Source organism: Etheostoma cragini, chromosome 6 (genome assembly GCF_013103735.1).
Source record: "Etheostoma cragini isolate CJK2018 chromosome 6, CSU_Ecrag_1.0, whole genome shotgun sequence".
Lineage (NCBI taxonomy): Eukaryota > Metazoa > Chordata > Actinopteri > Perciformes > Percidae > Etheostoma > Etheostoma cragini.
The window spans coordinates 14,914,027-14,936,664 of record NC_048412.1 but is presented as its reverse complement, the minus strand read 5'-3'; the positions used below and the strand labels follow the sequence as shown (position 1 = coordinate 14,936,664).

The 22,638-nt window shown below is 41.1% G+C and overlaps 2 protein-coding genes across 3 annotated transcripts in view; both read right to left on the bottom strand.

Moving 5' to 3' along the window:
- Positions 1-9,612, bottom strand: part of LOC117946502 (rap guanine nucleotide exchange factor 5-like) — a 19,913-nt gene extending 10,301 nt beyond the window's left edge. The window contains exons 1-3 of one of the 2 annotated variants that reach the window (XM_034874691.1): positions 9,077-9,612; positions 4,442-4,581; positions 3,660-3,760 (exon numbers count right to left, since the gene is read on the bottom strand). In XM_034874691.1, coding sequence (XP_034730582.1) covers positions 3,660-3,760; positions 4,442-4,581; positions 9,077-9,436 — 601 coding nt within the window. In that variant the 5' untranslated portion in view covers positions 9,437-9,612. Of the gene's footprint in view, positions 1-3,659; positions 3,761-3,900; positions 4,367-4,441; positions 4,582-9,076 lie in introns of those variants that run through there. The other variant, XM_034874692.1, reaches the window with a different exon arrangement.
- Positions 9,613-16,327: 6,715 nt separating this feature from the next.
- On the bottom strand, positions 16,328-22,280 carry si:ch211-254p10.2 (solute carrier family 40 member 1). The gene is made up of 9 exons (XM_034875228.1): positions 22,135-22,280; positions 21,494-21,599; positions 21,335-21,402; positions 21,017-21,176; positions 20,604-20,719; positions 20,285-20,411; positions 19,848-20,102; positions 18,213-18,893; positions 16,328-17,883 (listed from the first exon to the last, which is right to left on the bottom strand). The coding sequence occupies exons 2-9, from the start codon at positions 21,594-21,596 to the stop codon at positions 17,624-17,626; spliced, it is 1,770 nt and encodes a 589-aa protein (XP_034731119.1). The 5' UTR covers positions 21,597-21,599; positions 22,135-22,280; the 3' UTR covers positions 16,328-17,623.
- Between the last annotated feature and the right edge of the window lie 358 nt (positions 22,281-22,638).

The following is a 22,638-nucleotide window of genomic DNA, read 5'->3' as shown; positions in this document are numbered from 1 at the left end:
ACACACACACACACACACACACACACACACAGCCTCACTAGTTTGTAATATGTTACATGATGCTGCAGGGCGAGGTACACCAGTGATCTTGACAACTTTATGCTTAATGTTTGCTGAGTTGCACATACAGTAGGCCTGTTCTTTTAATTGAGATGGCAGCTCGGTTTCAGCTTTTCCTATTCCTTCTAAATAACACCAGAAGGAGACCTCATTCTTTGCTGTCAAATATCGGTTAACAAGCACTAAGCAGAGAGATTTCAGAGGAGAGCATAACATGAGAGATTCTTTTCAAGGGCACATCATTCTTATTGTCAGTATTAGATAACAACTTGTGCTGAAACCACTGAGGATTCTTTTGTTCCATTATGCTCGAACAAGTTCAAACAAGCCGTATTGTCAATACCACGCATTTGCTATTGCAGGCTATTAGTATAGAAAAGCCAATAATGTGTCTGTTGACTCATTGACCTCTGATTAAGTTTGTTTTTTCTATTTTGATTATCTTGCAAACAGAAAAGAAAATCTGATACTGCTTAGCCATCGTCCTAATGTGTTTACAAGGAATAATTTCTGCCACTGTATCCTTGTGTGAATTCCTCCCAAGGTTACCCATGGGTGTTTCTGTAAATTGATTAAATCCAAGCTGGCCAAATAGATCACCAGCTTACTTTGACAAGTTCCCTTAACAGGGGATGTACGGACTAACATTTATTTTTTAACCATGATAAATAAAGACTAAACCACACTGTCCAAGGGGTAAAAAGAAAGAGGAAAACTTTATAAATGCTATTAGGGCCAACCTCCTCTCAAGCCATCTGTAAGTGTGTCTCATAGCCAGAATTGTAAATTCTCCCCTTTAATTTCACACTAGCTTCCCCGGGCCTTTGTGTGCGTTCTGGTCCACGGGACTTGCTGACATCATTATGTTAATCCGTGCAGAGCAGCTGTGGATGCATCGCTCACTGCTTATGAGAGGTTACACACTCATATACACATGTAGCTCCCATAACAGAGTACAGTAACGCACCTGAACACAAAGTCAGAAAAACAATATTCCCCCCCCCCGCGCGTTCCTCCACACAGATGTTCAATATGCAGTCACATTGCTGTGTATTTATGACTTTCTCCAAGCTATTTTAACTGAAGCCCATTCTCATTGGTAGCATCTTACCTACCACTCCCCAGGCTTTACACTCTGCAAGTTTTTGGAAGTTGGAAAAACAGTATACATATTTAATTCCATGACCAAAAGTCATGTTCTCAAGTTTTTCTTGGTAACACAGCACAAAAAAGCAGGGAAATGTCCTTTGGAGTAGCTTTAATCCAAACAGTTTGGCATAGGATAAGTTTGCCTCTCTGACCCAGACAAAGTAATGCATTAATGGTGCTGTATAAATAACATTTAACAGTATGTTTGATTTGTGAATCCTACACATCACAATATTTAAAATGTTCAGTTATCATCAGTAGTTGGCCTCGATCAGAGAAGTGAATGTAGAATGTAAAGAAATCAGAGATTACTGCTTTCTGGCGCCAGAGCCAACATCTTTTTGTGTATATTTCTCTTTCTGAGGAAATGCAGAATGGATACATTTAGATTGTCAATCTCCTGTGAAATCACTCCCACTGTCAATCCACCTGACGTCCCTTTTTGTATTTCAATAAGTGTTCGTAAAATTGATCTATGCCACCTTTGAAATAAGCATGTTAATGTGTCACTTATTGGCTCAGTAAGCATCATAAGACAGCCTCTTGGTGTAAAAGCCTTGAATTATATTGCAAGTCTGTATTTAAACATTTTTGTTTTTATGTCTGATGACTAAATGTGATGTTTTCTACTACATCTCAGCACATGGTGCCTCAGTAAGAGAGCTGCAACATCCCCTCATTAAAAACACACTGCTACACAATGCTAGCCCACAGAAGGAAACGCTAGCATATAAGAGCTCAGTGTACATACTATTGCATTGGTCCGTGCTTGCTTTTTCTCAAACACGCCCGTGGTGCTTCCAGAAAAGTGCCATCTCTGGCAAAAAAAGCTCCTCTGCATTCTTAATGTTGTGTACTGAGTATAGATGGAAGCAAGTGCGACCATGATGAAAATGCCTTTCTAATGTGCTGTACAGCATGTAAGTCATAAACACAACATCAATAACCCGCTGCTACCATAAGTCATGTTGCTGCACAGTCTCTCTGAGCCATCTTTGAGAAGAAGACCAAACACGGTAGCTTGGTGGATGTTCAAATAAATCTCTTTTTGATGAAGTCAAGGATCTCGTGCTATCATGCTTCTGGTGAGCTAAACCTCCAAGGGAACTAGCACTAGAGCATGGGAGCTTCAGTAGCCACACAGAGAGCAGAGAGAGCCAAGGCCAGCAGGAGTGAGACTATGAAACATTACTTAGTGCAGATTATTGCTCTTCCAATTTCGTTCTTTCTTCTTTTTTCTCCTCAGGTCTCTGGCTTTTTGACCATGCCCTCAGCAACCTGCTCTGATCCACAGCTCCCTATGAAGGCTTCCCTTCAACCTACTCATTGCAAGGTGAGCTAATAGTGAATAAGTTATCAAGCCTACCGGACCTGAAGGATGTTTTTAAAAGGTTAGGAATAAAAGGAAGGTATAGAAGGATGTCTTTCCCATGTACCCGCTAATTCAGCTCCATATTTCACTTAATTTGTTTTTAATTTTTTTATTTGTTTCAGATTCTATGACAAACAACATGATTATTCAAGTATAGAAATTAAAAGATGGGATAATATTTCACTTTACATCAATGTTAAATACTCAATCATAGCAATACAATATGGGAATCAACATTTAACATAACTCTCTGTGCATGTAAAATGCAGCATCTTCCAACTGCAGACACATCTCCCCAGAGGACATTTAGATCAATTTCATTCATTTCCTCATCAGAATGAGTAACGATCTCTGGTATGGGGTTAGCCTGCCTCCATCTCCAAAAATCTGCATCCCCCTTTTCTTCCCTCCTTGTTTCCCCTTTTCTCCACTCTACAGTCTTTCTCTCTATTAGTTTGACTCTGCGTGTCTGACTGTGCTACAGCTCTCAATCATCATCTTTCCAGCTCAAACAACGGGAGTCTTCTCTGCCTTGGCAACAGTGTCACATTACCATGTACCTGCTGGGATGAGAGGAAATGTGTTTATTTGTCATCGCTGTGAGGCTAGACTGCATGCCACACTGTTTGATATGGCAGTACTCAAAAGATATGAGCAATGTTTATCTCCGACAAAGGCTTTTAAATGGCTTAAAGTTAGTGCGATTCTGGGAATGATAACCCATGATTAGCCCATTAATACCGCCCAAAGGGGGCTGTTGTCCCAGCTCCTCTGCGAGAGACTAGAGGAGTGGGGAGAGTGTGAAAGGAAAGGTAAAGGGAGTTATTTCTGTCTCTTCCTTTCTATCTATGTTTCACAAACACACAGACATACCAGTGGACTTACATCAGCTCACATGCTTAAATATACCATAGTCATGAAGTTGTCTAGGTACCATCCACCAACTAAATATTCTCCTTTTTTTTCATCTTATGCTTTCTGAAATACAAGACAATGCTTATTCACACACTGAAAAAAACGCATTAAGGACAACAGGGATGAGAAAGGTGTTTTGGGAATTTAAAGTATGCATGCTGACCTGACTCTTTGTCCTGTTTTGTCCCTTGCTCGTCGTCTAGTGTCAGGTCATTCAGCAAGTGCTCCAGGATCTTCTCTGGGGTCCCTGATACCACCACGTACCTGTCGGACACAACAGAGTCAGTGGACGAGTCTTCCTCGATAGAGGACAGAGAGCGGCTGCTGCTCCATTCCTCCTCTCCCTCTGTCCCCTCATCGTCTATGTAGCGAAAGTAGGGGACGTCAAAGGTGGGCATGGTCACCGGCTCTGCCCGGCTGGTGCTGTCACTGCTGCTTCCCTCGGAGCCCTCCTCATCATCCCCATCCTCCTCCTGCTCCACCAAGGCAGCATGCAGCAGCCTGCCCTCCTCCTGTCGCAGGTTCGGCGGCTGTGGCCGAGATCCCATCCTTGCAGAGTCCCTGTGCCCTCACAACGGCAATGTTGCCGTGGTTACTGCTGCCCCTTTTACCCATCCATCCATCCACCTGCAGCTGCCACAGCCCAGGATCCACTGCTATCTATCCCTTAAGCACAGTGAGGGATTCCGGTATGTTCACAGCTGAAAAGGCTCCTGAATGACTTGCATGAGAAGGCAGCCAGCAGAGCTCTGCCTCACAGTCCCATGCTGCTTACTTATATGTATTTAATGCAGTCATTTCTGTGTTGGGAGTTGTGATGTAAGCATGCCTGTGTGAGTGAGTGTGTGATCCAGAGAGACAGAGAGGGGGAATGATGTGGGAGAGAAGTAGACAGTGAGGGAGGGAGGGAGGGCATCAAGAAAGGAGGGGAGTGGAGAGGCTTACCTCCTGTTCCTAGCCTCCTCTCTCCCTCCTCCCCTTGCCGATGCAGAGAGGGCTGGCTGCTCTGACGATATTCTCTGGAGAACCAGCACATCGTGGCCCCTCTCCCTCAAACACACGCGGGCTGCCTCGTCACTCTGGGGCTGGACAGAGAAAGAAGGGGGGAGGGAGGGATGTGTGTGTTATCACCAAGGAGATTCCCCTGTATTTTCTCCCTCTCACACAAATCACCACTGATTTCCATCATAATACTCTGACAAAGCCAGCACTGTAAATGAAATAGAATTTCCATATATACAATTATTCCGTCCTTATCGGTGGAGCCCATTCAGGGATTAACATAAAAGACTCGCACAAATGTTAATTACCAATTCCAATGTAGAGCCTAATAAATTATGGGTGGTGTCTAGAGACAATCTATTTTCAAGCTGTCATAAGGTTAAACTTAGTATGCACCAAAAATGGTTCACTGGTTCAGAATTTAGTTTAAAATCACATGGTAAGTCCTTGTCTCAATGACCACGATGAGGTCTTTTAAGACATGTATCCTCATTTAGCTTACTGTCTCCTACTCCCTCTTTTTCTCTCTCTCTCTCTCTTTCTCTCGCTCTCTCTAACTGATCAGTTTTTTGACTAATCTACTAATCCCACAAGGGGTATCCATGTAGGTATGTGTTTAAAAATATTTCTCCCATCATATTTGTTACATCATATTAAAAGACAATACCAAGCAAATATAATCAGGGATGTGAAGTACATCCACCCACTTTGAGTCCCACATGCATACTGTAGTTTGATGGGTGTGATGCCGTACACTGGTCGACCTGGACATTCACAAACTTTTCAATAATTATTTAACTTTTGTAGCCCTTCATGTCTGCTGCCTGCCTCCTCACCCACACACGTTCCAGTGACCACATCACCCCGGTCCTCCAGAATCTCCAGTGACTCCCTGTACCCCAACGCATCACAAAGCCCTCCGTTACCAGGCCCTTTCCAAACCCATAGACTAGCTCCACCACCCCAGTGTCCTCCGTAACCTCCCCACCTCTGACACAAACCTTGTCTCTCCATAACTCAGAACCAGGCACCATACCTGGGTGTGACAGAGCTTTCACCATCGCATCCCCTTCCCTCTGGAACTCCCTACCTATACACATGCGTGACTGTGCTGACCTGGACACATTCACTTATCTAAACCTACCGCTTTTGATTTGTCTTCAGCCTCTATTTCATCCGCTGTTATTTGCTGGTTTAATTGTTTGAGTTGATTTTTAAATGCTTGTTGTGTCTGTTTTATTGCTTCATTTGTTTTAAATGTGCTTAATGTACTGTTTTTTATCGTAAAGTGTCTTTGAGTACCTTGAATAGTTATTATTAGTATTTTTGTATTTTTTAATGGCTTGTTGCAGCATCATTGGCATATAAAGATGGCTGTTAGCTTGACAATGGAGGGTCTGGATCAGAGATATTGGTCTTAATGAGGAGTTAACTGTATAGTGCACGCACATGCATCCTGCATCAGCTACACCCTCCCTCTACACCCCCACTCTCGTCAGCCATCAGTCAATGCAACACAAGCCTCTGTGCATGCAATTAGCCAGGCAGACAGTCTGGAAGTGGTTGCAGTTTTCTTCCCTAATTGCCTTATGCAGAGAAGCATCCAGGACCCTTCAGCTAAGCATGACTTCCTGGCACATTAGCACTTATCTGTGATCTCTGGACATACATATACATGAACAGACTACTGTAGATTCACAACCAAGACATACACAGATGAATATACTAACACAACACGCAACCACGCTCATACAACAAAGACACAACTGTGTCTATCAGTGAGCCACATTTTTAGCATTAACATTAAACAGACTGGCTGTGACATCTATAAACGGCGGAGATTGTTTACAAAGCTTCAGAAAGTACCATTAATGGCAATGTTTGCTAGCAGTTACTTCAGTGCTGTGATTCATGACTCTGAGCGAAGTTTACATGTCAACTTATGAATTTATTTGTTCACTATCACACATGTATGAAAATGGTTTTTTTTTATGTAGTCCTACTTACGGGTGTGTCCTGTGTAATAGCAGACTGTATTATCCTGTCACAGGACCACAGTGGGGCATAAGGTTAGGAGCGTGACGAAAAGAAAAGAACTAAAAGATTCCCAGAAAAGGAAAGCTGTGCTGATTAGCTTCCTGGTTCTTGGGAAAAAGACACTGGTGGTCAATCTTTATCAAGACATGACTTACACTGTGTACTCTTTAAAGTACGCTGTTTTTGTCCAATTAAGAACAACAAAGATGAATTCTTGTATATAATGTCACAGTGTACTGTTAACGATTCAAACAAACAATCCTTTCCTCACAATGAATTATTGATGCTGCTGCTGCAGGCCACTACTTAGTGTGCACTGGGCTTTGTGGTTACCAGTTTTCCACTAAAACACAATCAGATCTTTAGAGTGGATGCTTGTAATGAGACCAAGTGCCAGGGCCAAACAGTTCCTACCATTGGCTGGAGGTGACCTCTACTCACAGCTACCACCAAGTCCTCCCAACATGGACACTGTCAGCAGAAGAGTAAACTCTAGTTATCAAGCCTCTGCACAGTCATGTCATGTCATGTCCCGCCCAATGTTTACTTTACAAATGTCTCTTTCAGGGTTCCAGATGCATTCCTCTAACTGGAGGAACACTGTCTCTATGTCTCTGTGCTGTTGCATCTGGTCTGGGGCGCATGGTGTGAAACAGTTCATACCATTTGGCCTAAATTCCTCTCAAGGAATAGCGTAGATCATACAGAATAGTAAGATGAGGAGGAAGAAAAAGATCAAAGATTCATACATCAGTGTTGTTTTCAAAGAACGCTTTGATGCAAATGCACTTCATTATCTCCAGTGTTAATCAGCTGTAATATAATGTAAACAAGAATATGTGCATGTACACATACAAATATATTCAGCTCTGTGTGCTTCACGCATTGACAGAGAACAGCAGCACTATGTTCAGATAGACAGAGATAAGGAAAATAAAGTTGATGAAATAATGTTATGTAAGGTGTAGGAAAAGTGTCAAAAACAACCAATGCTCATGCATATATCAAATGGGTTTTTACAGCAGAATGAATTATCTATGAATAGTTTGATTTTATCTTTTCTCCAAATTTAAGGAGATTTCATAACATTCATGATGTCCCTCTTCCAGAATCTCAAAACTTTCACGGGCGTGCAGTCTACTGTATGTTAGGCATCCATGTTTACACCAGCTGGGATTTAGCTCATTTCTAACCTCTTTGATGTCTAGGCTTAGACATTTGTAAAAATCTCATGTAATACAGTATATGCATTGTAGCATCATTGGATTTTGTTAAACCACTCTACAATATAGAAACAGATAATCTCACATTATCTTAATATTTAATGTCAAGTATTAAATACAAGGTCAGCATATCTGTCGATTACAGAAAAGATTACATAAATGATATGCAAAAATGCCATTGGAATACTTTTAAATTCACAATATGAGAAACTTTGCACAATGAATGTTACTAAACAACAAAGTTAAAACAGATTAGTGTATTAACCAGTCTAACATTTGATTATACGCAGATTGGCAGTGGCTTGGTGCAGACGAAAGGTCATTATACGGAATAACAACATCAATAAGGAGATCCAGCCTTGTGTTTTCAGAAAAGGTCAGTGAACCGATGCACTGGAATCCACCCTAAAATCATACAATGTCTTGGCATGGTGGTGTGGCCATTTGCGTCAACTTTTCCTGCCATTGTTGCTCAGGTCAACACACACATAAAGCCGGCAGGAAGGGAGAAGCTGAGCCCACCATGAGGTCAGCTAATCAGACGTCTCCTACGCAGCCAACTGGCAGGTGATGTAATGTTTTAACAAAGTGTGCAGGCCAAACTGAACACTCAGTACCTGCACTTATGTTTTCAAGGATACTGCCATACTGACCACACAACTGTACTCTAAACATATGTAACGTTTCTGTACTGACATTGTGACTGTAAATAGACCTAGCCGTTGTTGAAATGAATGGATACAATGCATTTATAACACACATTTTTTATGCATAGGATCGAACTCTACATTGTACTGTTGTGAAATCTTTTTTGCAGCAATCTAGAAACTTTTTGGGGTATGTTTAATTGAAGAGAGCTTTTTGTAGCCTGGAAACATTCATCTTCAGAGAAAGCAGAGGCACTATGGAATGTATGGAGGCCAATAAAAACAGTCGGCAAATTAAAAGCAGTTTGATGGATGGAACACTGCAGGGAATGCGATAAATGATGCTTAGACACCAAGCCCAAAGAACAGCAGCATAGAACACAGTATAAATCTGACCATAAGGGACTAATGTTCTCAAACTGAAAATTTTAAGGATAAAGCATGCTAATTGAGTAGTGTTCACGATGTCAGAAATCTCATAAGCAGCTTTATGTTTTTGCTGTCACAAGCCCAAAGCTAGCTGCTCAGGGAAATGCATCAAGCAGTGTAGCATTTCATACTGAAGCTGTGGTTCTATATCTGGATACTTATGAATGTAGTTAGTAGGATAGTAAAATAAATTACATTTAAAGTGAATGTTCTAACTGCAGCAGTGCTGTTGTGTATCTCACCTCACTTGTCCTCTCTGGGCCCTTGCTGTGGGTCTGCAGGAAACGGTAGCCATCCTTGGCCAGTCTCTGGACCATCTCCAGTCTGGACAGGTCTTCTTTTTCATGAAGGATACACATGCCACCCTGCTGCAGCCCCGGGGGCACAGAGAACATGTACCTCAGGCCACAGTCCCACGACATCGCTGGCTCACCTACCACTGGCTGTCCACGAGGCAAAAGAGCAGGACTTCTGCCTGTGAGCTCAAAAAAAGCTGTACGACAAAGTGAGCAGCTCAAGAATGAGTGTATGAACTGTATGTGTTTCTGCTTATGCTCTCCAGGTGATTTACAGTGTCTTCTGTCACTGCAGCCAAAGTACATCCCAGTCGCCGAAAACCTTGGTCAGCACAGTGGCGGAGAGGCACACGCACGTAACAAGGACTTCACTAGTTCACTCCAGGTATCTCCCTGTCCTTGGCTTCACTGAGAGTGAGTGACAAATCCCCCCTCTCTCTGTTCTTCCCTTGCTTTTCACCACTGGAGAGGGGTGTGAGTTAGGAACACAGTGAGTTCAGGAAACATCTGGTGAGTCTGACAGCCCCAAAAAGGAAGTTTCAAAATCTCCCAAAAGCAAGGGAGAGCCTAGGACTGGGCAGAGTACATTACACTTGAAGGTCAAACACTTGTTTGGGTGGAGATGTGTGAGGACATTTAAGGTCATTCAGGCGCAAGAAGTAAAACAAAATTGAACTGTTGTTTTTAGTCTGAATGAATAAAATGCAGGAAATTAACTGAGAAGCAGCTCTGAGAATATAAGCATACACTCTGTAATTTTGCTAACCAATTACATGTGAACTGATTATCTATGGACTATTACTCAGACAAATAACAATCAATTTAAAGACACAAAATCGTGCTGGGAAATAGGACTGGCATGTTTTATAGGCCAAACTGTTTGTAGATTTAGGACTTAATCTATTGATCAGCCTGTAACAACAAATCAGTTTAAATCGTTTGGTCTCTAAAATGTCAGAATTTATGATTTTTTTTAAACTTTTGCTTGGAAAACGAATTGATTATTCAAATATTTGCTAATTTCTTTTGTTGATCAAACAACCAATTAATTGACAGACTGTTTTATTATAATAACAGCAAAACATAATCCGAGTGTAACTCTAATACCACTTTTTTTTTCTTAATAAGCTGAAGCCTTCAAAGTACCCTGGAGTTGTCATGCCTAGTGGTGCTGTAGAGCAAAGCTTTGTTGAGCTGTCCTGTTGGATCTTGTCTTCCGCGAGCACAAAGTGCCTGTTTTTATTAAAGATCATCGACTTTTCAGACACTAATTAAATGAAGCTTGTCAGTTGCTTAACGTAATTACAGAAACACCAGCATTTGACCAAGATAAAGCAAGGACATTTATCCTCCGTCTAAACACTTTATCTATTAGCATTATAACTGTTTCCCCTCTGTCAGCAGTGTGATGCTTGACTGGGTCCTTCCAAAGCCATTCAATTGTGCTGCTGTTCCGAACTGCTGACACAGCAAACTGCAGAATGAGAAAAGGTCTCTTCTCTTGGTGTAATTTCTCTTTCATGTGAAGTTGAGATCCATAATTCCACAATGCTCTTTTGTTCTTTCAATTAACTGATTGGGAAAAAGCCAATTGCATGTGTTGTAACATACAGCATATACTGTATAGTATACTGTATACATACAGTACAGGCCAAAAGTTTGGACACACCTTCTCATTCAATGCGTTTCCTTTATTTTCATGACTGTTTACATTGTAGATAATCACTGACAGCATCAAAACTATGAATGAACACATGTGGAATTATATACTTAACAAAAAAGTGTGAAATAACTGAAAACGTGTGTTATATTCTAGTATCTTCAAAGTTGCCACCCTTTGCTTTTTTGGTAGTGCTGCAAATCCTTGGTGTTCTCTCAGTATGCTTCATGAGGTAGTCACCTTAAATGGTTTTCACTTCATAGGTGTGCCTTGTCAGGGTTAATTATTATTAATGAATCAGTTGTGTTGTGCACAAGTCAGGTTGATACACAGCCAACAGCCCTATAGGACAGCTGTTAGAATTTGTGTTATGGCAAGAACCAATCAGCTAAGTAAAGAGAAATGAGTGGCCATCATTACTTTAAGAAATAACGGTCAGTTGGTTCGGAAAATTGTGAAAACTTTGAATGTGTCCCCAAGTGCAGTCGAAAAAAACATCAAGCTCTACAACAAAACTGGCTCACATGAGGACTGCCCCAGGAAAGGAAGACAAAGAGTCTCCTCTGCTGCCAAGGAGAAGTTCATCTGAGTCACCAGCCTCAGATATTGCAGGTTAACAGCAGCTCAGATTAGAGATTAGATGAATACCACACACAGTTCTGGCAGCAGACATCTCTAGAACAACTCAGAGGAGACTGCGAATCAGGCCTTCATGGTCAAACAACAGCTAGGAAACCACTGCGGAGGAGAGGGAACAAGCAGAAGAGATTTGTTTGGGCCAAGTAACACAAGGTATGACATTAGACCAGTGGAAATTTGTGCTTTTGTCTGATAAATCCAAATTTGAGATCTTTGGTTCCAACCGCCATGTCTTTGTGCAGAAAAGGTGACCGGATGGATTCTACATGCCTGGTTCCCACCATGAAGCATGAAGGAGGAGGTTTGATGGTGTGGGGGTGCTTTGCTGGTGAACTTGTTTGGGATTTATTCCAAACTGAAGGCATACTGAACCAGTATGGCTATCACAGCATCCTGCAGCGACATGCCATCCCATCCAGTTTGCGTTTGGTTGGACCATCATTTATGTTTCAACAGCACAATGACCCCAAACACACCTCAAGGCTGTGTAAGGGCTATTTGACCAAAAAGGAGAGTGATGGAGTGCTGCGCCTGCACAGTCACCAGACCTGAACCCAATTGAGATGGTTTGGAAGGAGCTGGAACGCAGAGTGAAGGCAAAAGGGCCGACAAGTGCTAAGCATCTCTGGGAACTCCTTCAAGACTGTTGGGAAACCATTTCAGGTGAATACCTCTTTAAGCTTATCAAGAGAATGCCAAGAGTGTGCAAAGCAGTAATCAGCGCAAAGGGTGGCTACTTTGAAGAATTTAGAATATAAGACATTTTTCAGTTATTTCACACTTTTTTGTTAATTACATAATTCCATATGTGTCCATTCATAGTTTTGATGCCTTCAATGATAATCTACAATGTAAATAGTCATGAAAAAAAGAAAACACATTGAATGAGAAGGCGTGTACAAACCTTTGGCCTGTACTATATATATTTTAAAAAATTATAGTATATAGTAATTATAGTAAACCTAGCCCCTGTGATACTGTCTTTTGTCAGTAGTATATTCTATACTCTATATTCCTTCTGAGTGAATGTTCCTTAGTGAGACAAAGCAGTGAGGACAACTCCAGCTTTAATTTGCTACCACTGACCCAGTTTCTCAAGTAAATGAATTGCAAAGTGAAATTGCCTAAAGTCAGACTTGTTAGCAAGCTTGCTCTTATTCCGTTGTCTTTAACCAGGGACTACCATGACAACCAGGGGAGGTACACTGTAAGTACAGGCCTACAGGGCTGCAAAAGAGTTCAAAAGTGATGAAACTCTATTGAACATGTTACTGCATACCCTTTCTAAAATAACACCCGGTAAAGTAGGCCCACAGAAATTCAACAGCTGCACACTCCCATAAAATGAAAGAACGTACTAAACAACAGGAACAGTGAAATCATCGCATACAGTAGTGTATGAATAATGAACATAGCATATTTTCATGCTTTAATACCTCACTGTAGATGTCAAGCACAAATCAAAGTTGCACACATTAGTCAAGAGAAATGTAATCCCTGGTAGTATGGGGTTCCATTTGTGCCAAAAGTATGTCAATGTGTCTATGTGTCATTTTCCAGGTATTTGTGTCTGCTCCGTTTTTGCCAAAATTAAGGTGACATTACTGTCTATGTTTTGACTTCCATGTATATATGTGTCTGTTTACTGTCTATGTCTGCCGGTTGCGCGCACGGCTCAACTTTTGTCTGTGTCAACTCAACTTACTCCTGTCGTCTTGCTGTGTCAATGCTGACAGTGTCATGACTATGTGTTGTTTCAATCTGTTATGTCTTCACTCTCGCTTTGTGTTGTTGCTACGCGTCGTGTCAGTCTGTTGTTAGCAAGCGCTAGCTATTAACATCTTGTCATATGACTATGTTGTCTTGCTGTGTCAATGCATGGCAGTGTCGGGACTTGTTTCACTCTGTCGTTTCTTTGCTTTGTGTGGTTACTATGCGTCGTTGTTAGGGTTAATTTATAGAAGGCTTCTAGTGTCAGTGTATTGACCATGCAGTGGCTGCTTGTGCTTCTCCAAAGAACACAGTGAACGCCGCCACATCAGAGCGTCAAAGCGGCATGCCATTATTATCCCATCTGAGCAATTATTACAAATTATTTTCAAACGGCTTTACACATTAATAACAGCGATCAGAATATGAGGAAAGTTGGCTAAATGCAATCTGAATGGGCTGCAGTATAGGCTATTTATAAAATAACAGTATTGATAATAAATCTAATGGCCTAAAGTTTAATTCTTTTCACAAAATAAACACAAATACCAGGTCAACAATGGTCAATGTAAAATCCATTGTAACATAACAATAGCCAATTTGTTTGTCTCTCATAACCAGATCTCAATAATTACAGTTTGAGGGCTTTTTCCTTAAGTAATGTTTACTCAACTTCAAAGTTTACTGTACAACGCAATGCAATTTGGCCACAAGTTGCCAATTCATTTTTAAAAGTTACAGTATACATACCCTGATTAAAAAGTACATTTGTGACTAGATTTTATTCTATTAAAAACCTCTGGTCTTCATTTTGTAACGTTGTCTTTGGAGTAAAGAGGGGAAAATATGGGGTTATTCTGTAAAGAATGAAGGTAGATAACAGCAGAGGACACATTATCATAGAGAGGCTCTTAAATGAGTCACTGAAGGGAAAAAGGCCACCATTTTAGGAAGTAAGGATCAGGCACACACAAATCTGCTTTGTGAAAATTATTTTGTTCACAGTCAGATATTTAATTTTTTTTCTCCGGTTCATCTACTGACAGAACTGAAGAAGTCCCATATTGGCACCAAGGTGGCGCTAACACCAAAACATATTTCACTGACACTCACCCTATGCTAAACTGATGATTGACAGCAGTGTTTAAGCAAAATCAAATAACCCATTTTCAAATTTCGTCACCACCAGTCATAAGAGACTGATATCTGAGTGTTTGTTCGCTTCATTTTACAAGAACAATGATTAGTCTAATTTTGTTTTCTTTTGGCTTTTGCTAAAGCAACAATCAGCGGTTTGATGCATCAGACAATACAACCTTTATTTACCAGCAGACCCAACATTTTCACCAAATACATCAGCTATTTGCTGGGCCAACCTCTGGGGAATTGTCCCAGCTGCACAAAATAAACAATCAAAACTAAATTATGTAGTAGTAGTGTGAGTGCAGTTTTGCAGATTGAACAGTTTGGATGTATGTGTTTGTGTGAGACCACAGGCAGCACACATCCCAGGACCTGTCAACCTTGTCATCACAGTTCTGGCCTTCCATCGACGCTTCATGGCAAAACCTGGAGAGGGAGAAATTGAACAAATAATAATCACGCTTCAGAAGAGCTTAAGATCAAAGAAGACATTACTGAACAGCCAGTCAGCATAAAAGTACCCAACCTAGAAGGCTTAAACTTTGCCAACTGTGCAGACATTTTTAGACATTAAAAATAAAACATACAGCCTCACGTTGATCATGTTTGAGCTGCCTACATGGTAAGTGGGAAAACCGCTTTGTGCCGGCCTGCATAAAAAACGATGAGGCATATTTGTGCTAAGTATGAAGCCAAAATGAGAATTTAGGGCTTTTACACTGGCAAGTATGTGAATCATATGAAGCATATCAAACATCCACTTTCAAAACAAAAGTATGTCACAAATTCATAGGAGGCTAGTAGAGGTGGGTAATAATTGCTGGCCTTCACAGCTTTAGATCTTCTCATTCCCTTTCAAATGGAACCCCACATGGTAGCCTAGCGTTCTTTCAGACATGCAACTTATTTTTGGAGACCATGGTGGGGACATGTCTGTCAAAAGATGTCATGTGCAATTATAACACTGGTTTGTAATTTATGTAACTTATTTATGAAATGTAAGTCATTTCATGAAATGTATGTGCTTATGAAATGATTGTGCTTTCAAATTTGTTTATATCATTTTGTGTGTGTTGTTGTACTGTATGTCTTGTTCCACAACATTTACAATAAATTTCAATAATTTTCACGGTGGGGACAGAATAAAGAGCTGATATGACTTCATAGGGGCCTTAAAGGACCATAAACAGCATATGCTATGCTACTGTCTCCTGCTTTACCTCTGCGTAAGACCAAGATATCGGTGTTTCTGAAACACTACAACTTTGGAAAGATTATAGAGACTATAGAAACTCTGAGGATTAAGATAAAGTGGAAAGATACTGTGTGTGTGTGTATTGTGTACTTCTCACTTCTATGGTAATAATGTACAAAGGCTTTAAACTTCCCTAGCTGGCATGGTGATGACCATTTAATGTGACATTGACCTCTACTGGCCACAAAAAGCCATTACATTTGCTTGTGGATACTGTACTTTCCTTGGCTTTGACATGATTATGTCCTCAACATTTATATATAGTATACATGTATTATCTTTTCCTCGCAACATTTCTCTTCATACAGTCTCCCCGTAACATATGCATACGTATGGCTATTTCTGCTAACAACCTTTAGGCTATAGCTTTGTGGGTGCTACATATTACTCCGATTGACAATGAATCAACATCTCCTGTGGTAGGCTACTATACCTCAGGTTGTATAAGCGTAGTAGTATTTGGACTGCAAGTTCAGTTACTATTAAAGGAAGTTGACAGCTAAATCTTTGGTATCCCTTTGGGGGTTAAAGAATTTATGTACACATATGCAAACTCCACAGGGGCAGACAGTATCAAACCAAGTGGCTATTTTATTCATATGAAAAACATTGGCGTGTCAGGCTGTAAATAGTGCCAAATGAATTTACAATTATAAATTGAATTTGATTATTGAGTGTAGTGTAGTTTGTGTAGCACACTCATTGATATTACATAATTTATAAATTAATATTCTGATCAGAAGACTTGAGGCCCAAGAGTATCTTCAGTCATCTTTATTATCTTAATTACCAGTCTGAAAAAATAGGACAACATATACAGAAAATTCACAGGAAAAGTATACAAATATATTGAGATGTGTTGATGGTTGTATGACAAAAGTTTAAACTTGGATGTTTTTCCACTGTACACGAAGGAAATGTGAAAACATACAGTAGCTGAGAGTAATTCCTAAGTCATATACCCAACAGTGTTCTTGGTTGAGGTAAGGTCATGTTTAGTTCATCAGAACTACAAAAGAATAAATGCAAAGTGTAATACAACACTGGCAATTGCAGTGATCAACATTTGCTGTCAACATACAGTATAGGTATTACTGATTTCAAACATGTCAAAAAATGAAGATTGCTTTCATCTTGGATTTTTATAAAACTATTAATATCACTCTTTATATGGGAAGGAAATAAAGTGTGGACACTATTTTTTTTCGTCTAACACAAGCAATTAGAATAAAATAGTTTGGAATAAAGTTTGTCCATTGCATGATGTGATAATTTTTGTTGTTGTTATCCATAACCAAGGTTTACATGCATAAAAGAAAGGCATATGTTTGCTTGATTCATCCACAGAGAAACAAACCAGGGGGAAGGGAATACTTTGTCCTTTCACTTCTGTCCATTAAAAGGGGGTCTGCCTTTCAGATATATATTTGTTTCAAATGTAACCATTTCACGTCAAGTTCCCTTTATGTTCCTTTTTGGACATCCTGGAATATTTCCAAGTGGACGGATCAGTAACATCGATGCCACTTGCAGAAGTACTGTCTCGCCTTGTTAGCATTTTCATATCACTGTTAAGTTTTCCTCACAACACCAGTTCTTTACTGAGTGAAGGTTAGAAGAAGTGCTCCATCCATCCACCCTCCCATCCAAAAAGCTATGTAAGTTAACAGGCTTGTTTGATTAAAGTCTTGCAGTTATCTTACAGGTTTTTCAAAGGCATGTGCTGGTGCCTTAGCCACTACCTTTGTGTCCTGTTGTACATTAGATTAGGACATTTCCCCTGGAGGTACCAATGCTGCATTTATCGTAGCCACCTCAACTTATGTACACGAAGGGAGAGCGTGTCTCCCACTCTATTTCACCTGAGTTCTTGTTTGCTGCTGTGGCACATGGCCCTGCAGGAAGAAAGCAAACGAGGTGGGACAGGCACTTGCTGTTTTGTGCTGAAATGAATGGCTAAGTCGGGAGTGGAGTGTTGCAATAAGATTGCTGACGGAATAGGAGGGAGACATTCATTTCACAGGTGCAGAGTGGAGTCAGTGCTGATAAGCATCTCATGTCTGGATGTGTGGGCCATGTCTGCTCCTTATGTGTCGAGGCGGCGTTTTCTCTTGGCTTTGTGTGCGTACAGGAAGTACATAGTGTGCCCAGTGGTGATGAATAATACAGAAATGATAACTAGAATGCCAAAGTGCTGTGGCTGTGGAGCGGAGATGACCATGATGAAGTGAAGCAGATCCATCAGGTAATTCATGGAGCTCTGCACCCCGTTTACCACACCCCTCTCTGACTCACAGATGTTCTCCTGCAGAAGCTGGGTCACTGTCAGGTCGAAGGACCAGAGACCTAAAACACAGATGTCATTGGAGTTTAAAAGGAAACCTGGACTTTATTTGGTCAGTATTCATACTAATTGTATATAGCACTTTTCAAGCATTAAGCACAAAGTGCTTTCCAGATTAAAATATTTACTAAATACAAAACATTTATGGGAATGGTTTTATTGCCTAACATAGATGGCAATATGATAAGCTGACATTAGGTTGATAGTATCTACAATGCCAATTTATAAGTGGAAGCCCTGTTGAAAGTATTCCCATTAAGTCTATTTTATCATTCACTCATATAAGTTTGGGTGTCCATTGGAACCAGTCAGCTTTGGATGTCCTACTCACCAATGCGTGCTGTGATGACACCCAAGAACAGAAGGATAATGGAGATGTAAGATTCTGGCGCTGTGTCAGAGGGGACGTTGTCAAAGAGCACAGTGTTGTTGGTCCAGTGGATGGAGGAGCGGTCCGGTAGCAGTGGCTGATTGCTGCCCCCCCTCAGAGGATAAGTGTGTTTTTGCCTTTGGCTTGCCATCCCTCCAAGCTCAGTAGAGGAGTTGGATGTAATGTAGGGCATCAGCAAGCTAAGATCCATAGGGCTGCCAGGGGCAAACACAGAGCACACACACAGCAGCAAGCAGCCCAGGTGGATGCAGCTTGAGATGATGCCTGTGTTAACCAGGCCATAGGACTTCCTAAGTCTGGTGAACATCACGGTGCCCATCAGCCCTGTGATAGCCGATACACCCATCAGCAGACTAAGGAGGGAGCCGCTTATGCCCTGAGTATATGCATAGCCAGTGGTGATGCAGTCAAAGCCCAGCACTGTGGTGTAGAGGAAAGCCAGACCCATTCCTGCCAAGAAGACAGGCTGGCGATAGTAGGCCCTCCAGCCGTCCTTGCAGGTGCTCACCAGCCAGCGAAACCTCCGGAAACACAGTGGCAGGTTGGTGATTTCTTTTAGGTGCAGGCCTGTGTTGCAGTTGCCTTCGGTCAGAGGTAGAGGTTGTGCAACATTACCTTCCCCTGATGAGAAAAAGGAATTTCATGCATCACATCTGTTCATCACTAGTGAAGGCCCAATTGGTGGTGTTCACCCTTTCTGCTCCATGTCAGGTTAGAATGCACCAAATAGAGACCATTTAGGGCTGCAAATGTAGACTATGTGGATTGTGTCAGTTGGGTGCTGTACATAAATTGAGGATTGTTTCTTCCAAAAATGAGTGCTTCAATGAAGCTTTGAATCTTGATGTTCTTGTTCTATAATGCCTTTAGTCAGGTAAGATGATTATCTTCTTTTGTATGATACAGAATTAATGACGTTACAGCACCCGTGTAGCCCGCCGTAGAAGACGGCTCACAGCATTTCATGATATAACAAATACTTTGTATAACAATCTGGGGACATGGTAAATTTTTGGACATCATTTCAAATAATCCTGTTTTTTAACTTTATTGTGAAGTTGTCTAATTTTTAAACGTCATTTCCTTAAGCCAAATTAAAATCTTTTGGCACAAATCTCACCACATCAGTAGTACGCTTGATGATGTCTACCCTCTAAATCCCTTTTATAGAAGTGTTTGCAACATTTTAATTGAATTTCAAAGCGACAATTTTTCTTGATTATTAACAAGTTCTCACTGAACTTTAAAAAAAGAAACCATTGTTTTGTAAATGGTGATGGAAGCTGAGGAAAAAGGGATTTTAATGTATACTGTAGATGTAAACTAAAATTGATCCATCCAGCATTGCATAATCCCCTGCAGTTAACAGTGAACGCTGTATGTCACCTCTACGTTGCCAACTACAAGCAGGCATTGTTAACTTTGTATAGCCCAATACACATTTTATGCATCTTTTATTTTTAGGACTGATGCTCACTGGCCTTTATGCACATTTATGGTAAATCTCATACTCATAGCATTCTAAAAATAAAATCTGGTAACACAGGGAAAGTCAGGAAAACACATAGTCTTTACCTTGTGACATTCTCCTCTCAACCCTCTGCAGAAACACCTGATCCACCTCCACCACTGGTGGTTTGACTGAAAGAGCAGGGACGATGCGGTACACCCGTGACAAGAAGAAGAACTCCACAATGAGAGATACAAGGTTCCAGCCCAGGATGAAGCCACAGCCAACTACATTGGAGGCCAGGGTCATGACCTGTCCCACTGCTAGTGGGGCCAGGATGTTAGTCACCTGATCTATCCGCCTCATGGTTGCATTCATTCCTTTTGTTAGGATCAAAGACACAGAGGTTAATGTGCTTCCACTAGACGACTTTCAGCAAGTGCAGAAACAGACCAATACCTGATGTTCTCTGTAATTCAAGCATGTATCTTGCCCAACCAGTGACGCCTGACAAACATCGAATGCAAACAAATGTGCCTTAACAGAGAATGGATCCCCTTACCAGCTAGGTGACCTCGGTTGTAGCCTGTGATAACCACAATCCAGTCCCTCTGAATGGCAATGGTCAGTGCTGTGCTTGCAAGGTTTGCCACATCTGCCAGGACGATCACCACCGTATAACAAACCACCTTGTGTAAGTTTTGCGATGCAACATGTTACTATGACAGCACAGAGTAGCCACAAGCTCAGAAGCAGAGACAACAGGGACAGAGGGAACAACAGCAGCAATAACTCCTCTGTGTAACAATCATGGTGAGTATTCCATTTGAAGATCAACATGGTGTCAAGTTATGAAATGTAATTATTAGTCAAATACTCACAGTAAGCCATCCATCCCAGATCTGTTCAATCCTTTGCTTATATGAGAACACCAACATGAGCACAATGCTACATACTGTCACTGAGATGTTCTGAATGAAAAGAGATGCATGTGCAACTAAAATAGGGGACAAAAAAAAGTGTTTTAGACTCTCACAACATAGACAATATTCTCTGTGCAAAGTGAATGCTAGCTTTGACAGATGTGAGCCTAGTGCTAAAGTCCTGCTGATTTTCAGTCTAGCTATCAAATCAGTGACTGATTTACACTTGAGACATCAGGTGAATGCAATTCACCACCTGGCGGGATAGGAAACCAGCAGACTTCTGGGCCCAAGATTGAGATCCACTGGTCTATATCACTGTTCTGCAATATACTGCATGCAAAAAAATTGAGTGTGAAATTATTTCTTACCTTTATTCCTGGGATTGCGATCAACCCAGTCTCCAATCAAAGCCCCTAGCATGAGCACGGACCCGGCCACCACCAACCCAAACACCGCAGTCAACAGCAGGTTACGGCCATACAGCTCAATCAGGAACACAGAAATTGCAAAGTGCCACATGCGGTCGCCCTGTTTGAAACAACATAAAAGGGCATAGTTATGTAATAATGTGCAAGCTGCTGTCTGTATGCTGTCGCACAGTTAACAGAAAATAGACTACCTTGCAGTTATTTGAGATTCAATTTCTTATCTCACCAGGAATCTGTTTCTTCAGGAAATGTTCTTACCCACATAGATAATGCTCCACTGACATAGATGAGAAACTTGGGACCCTTGAGGTAGATAAGAGCTGAACCTTAAGAGGAAATGCATGATAATTGAATAAGCACATGTATTTGCTACAAATACGTTGCACAAATTCTAATTAGATTTAAAGTTGACTTCACCTGGTATACTCCTTGCTCTTTTAGCTCTTGCATCCCTGATGTCGTCAGACTCAAACTCGACCACAACCCCACCACACTGGGAGGCGTCTGCTCGCTTAGACATTTTCTAGTGCGGGATCATAGGTCAAAAAAACCTGTTGAACTTGTCGCACTCTTGTCCCCATTGTTAACAGTACAGTGTTTCATTACTGTAGGTCACAGCATCACTTACTGTAGATGCTTTGAAAGACCCCAAGGTTACATTGTTGTTGATGACTACAAGAATGGTTAGTGACATTACATCATACGATTTTATAGATAGCACCAAAAATCAACATGTTGCAATGTTGTATGCACTAATTAAATACACAATTTATTTTACCTTATGCAACACAAGCTGGAACACCATGTCCTTTTGAACTCACCATATCTGCTGTAATCTCTATATTTCCCATCAGTCACTTCCAATTGTTTTTTTCTCAGAGGCATGAAGGATAACTGCCAGTGGTCAACAATTTAGATAGCAAATAAAATAAATAAAGACAAAGTGTGTCAAACTAATGTTTCGCAATAGCATTAGTGCGACACCTCGTATAGCGCTATAAACCGAGTCTTCAACCGATAATAATTCAAGCGTTCATAAGTCAATGCAGGGTCATCACCTTTGTTCTGATGTTCCACTCGATCCTGTTGTTCCTCGATTATGTATCTTGTGCCATGTATCCTATATTGGGATGGTAGTCTTTCCTGAGAGCTAGAATTCAAGCTGTAGTTTTTTGAGAGGCTTAATAACATTGCAGTGTTCAAGTGCACCATTGTATGAAAGTGCCAGAAAAGCAGAACAGGCAGAGGGACAACAAAGGCAGCCAGCATATTCCAAAGCACGTGACACCGGGGGGACAATATCACTGTCCACCCACACCACAAAAAGGACAACTGTGTAACTCGTAAGGCTCAAAATACACACGTGCGCATGATCGGTAAGCACATGCATACACACACAAACACACGCACACGCACATACGCACAGTCCTACAGCTCTCATACTCCCACATGCACTGTTGACATGTGAAAAAGTTACATAAAGGACACATCATGCAACACTACATCACTCTTTCTACACTTGCAGGTAAAAGAGGGTAGAGACAATGATAATGTTAACTGAA

Excerpts from the sequence above, each read along its gene's own strand:
- si:ch211-254p10.2 (XM_034875228.1), bottom strand. The coding sequence starts at position 21,596 with ATGTCTAAGCGAGCAGACGCCTCCCAGTGTGGTGGGGTTGTGGTCGAG. Across the intron at positions 20,103-20,284 it reads CAACCGAGGTCACCTAGCTG|GAATGAATGCAACCATGAGG; the intron begins GTAAGGGGATCC and ends TCCTAACAAAAG. Across the intron at positions 17,884-18,212 it reads TGTCATCACAGCACGCATTG|GTCTCTGGTCCTTCGACCTG; the intron begins GTGAGTAGGACA and ends TCTGTGTTTTAG.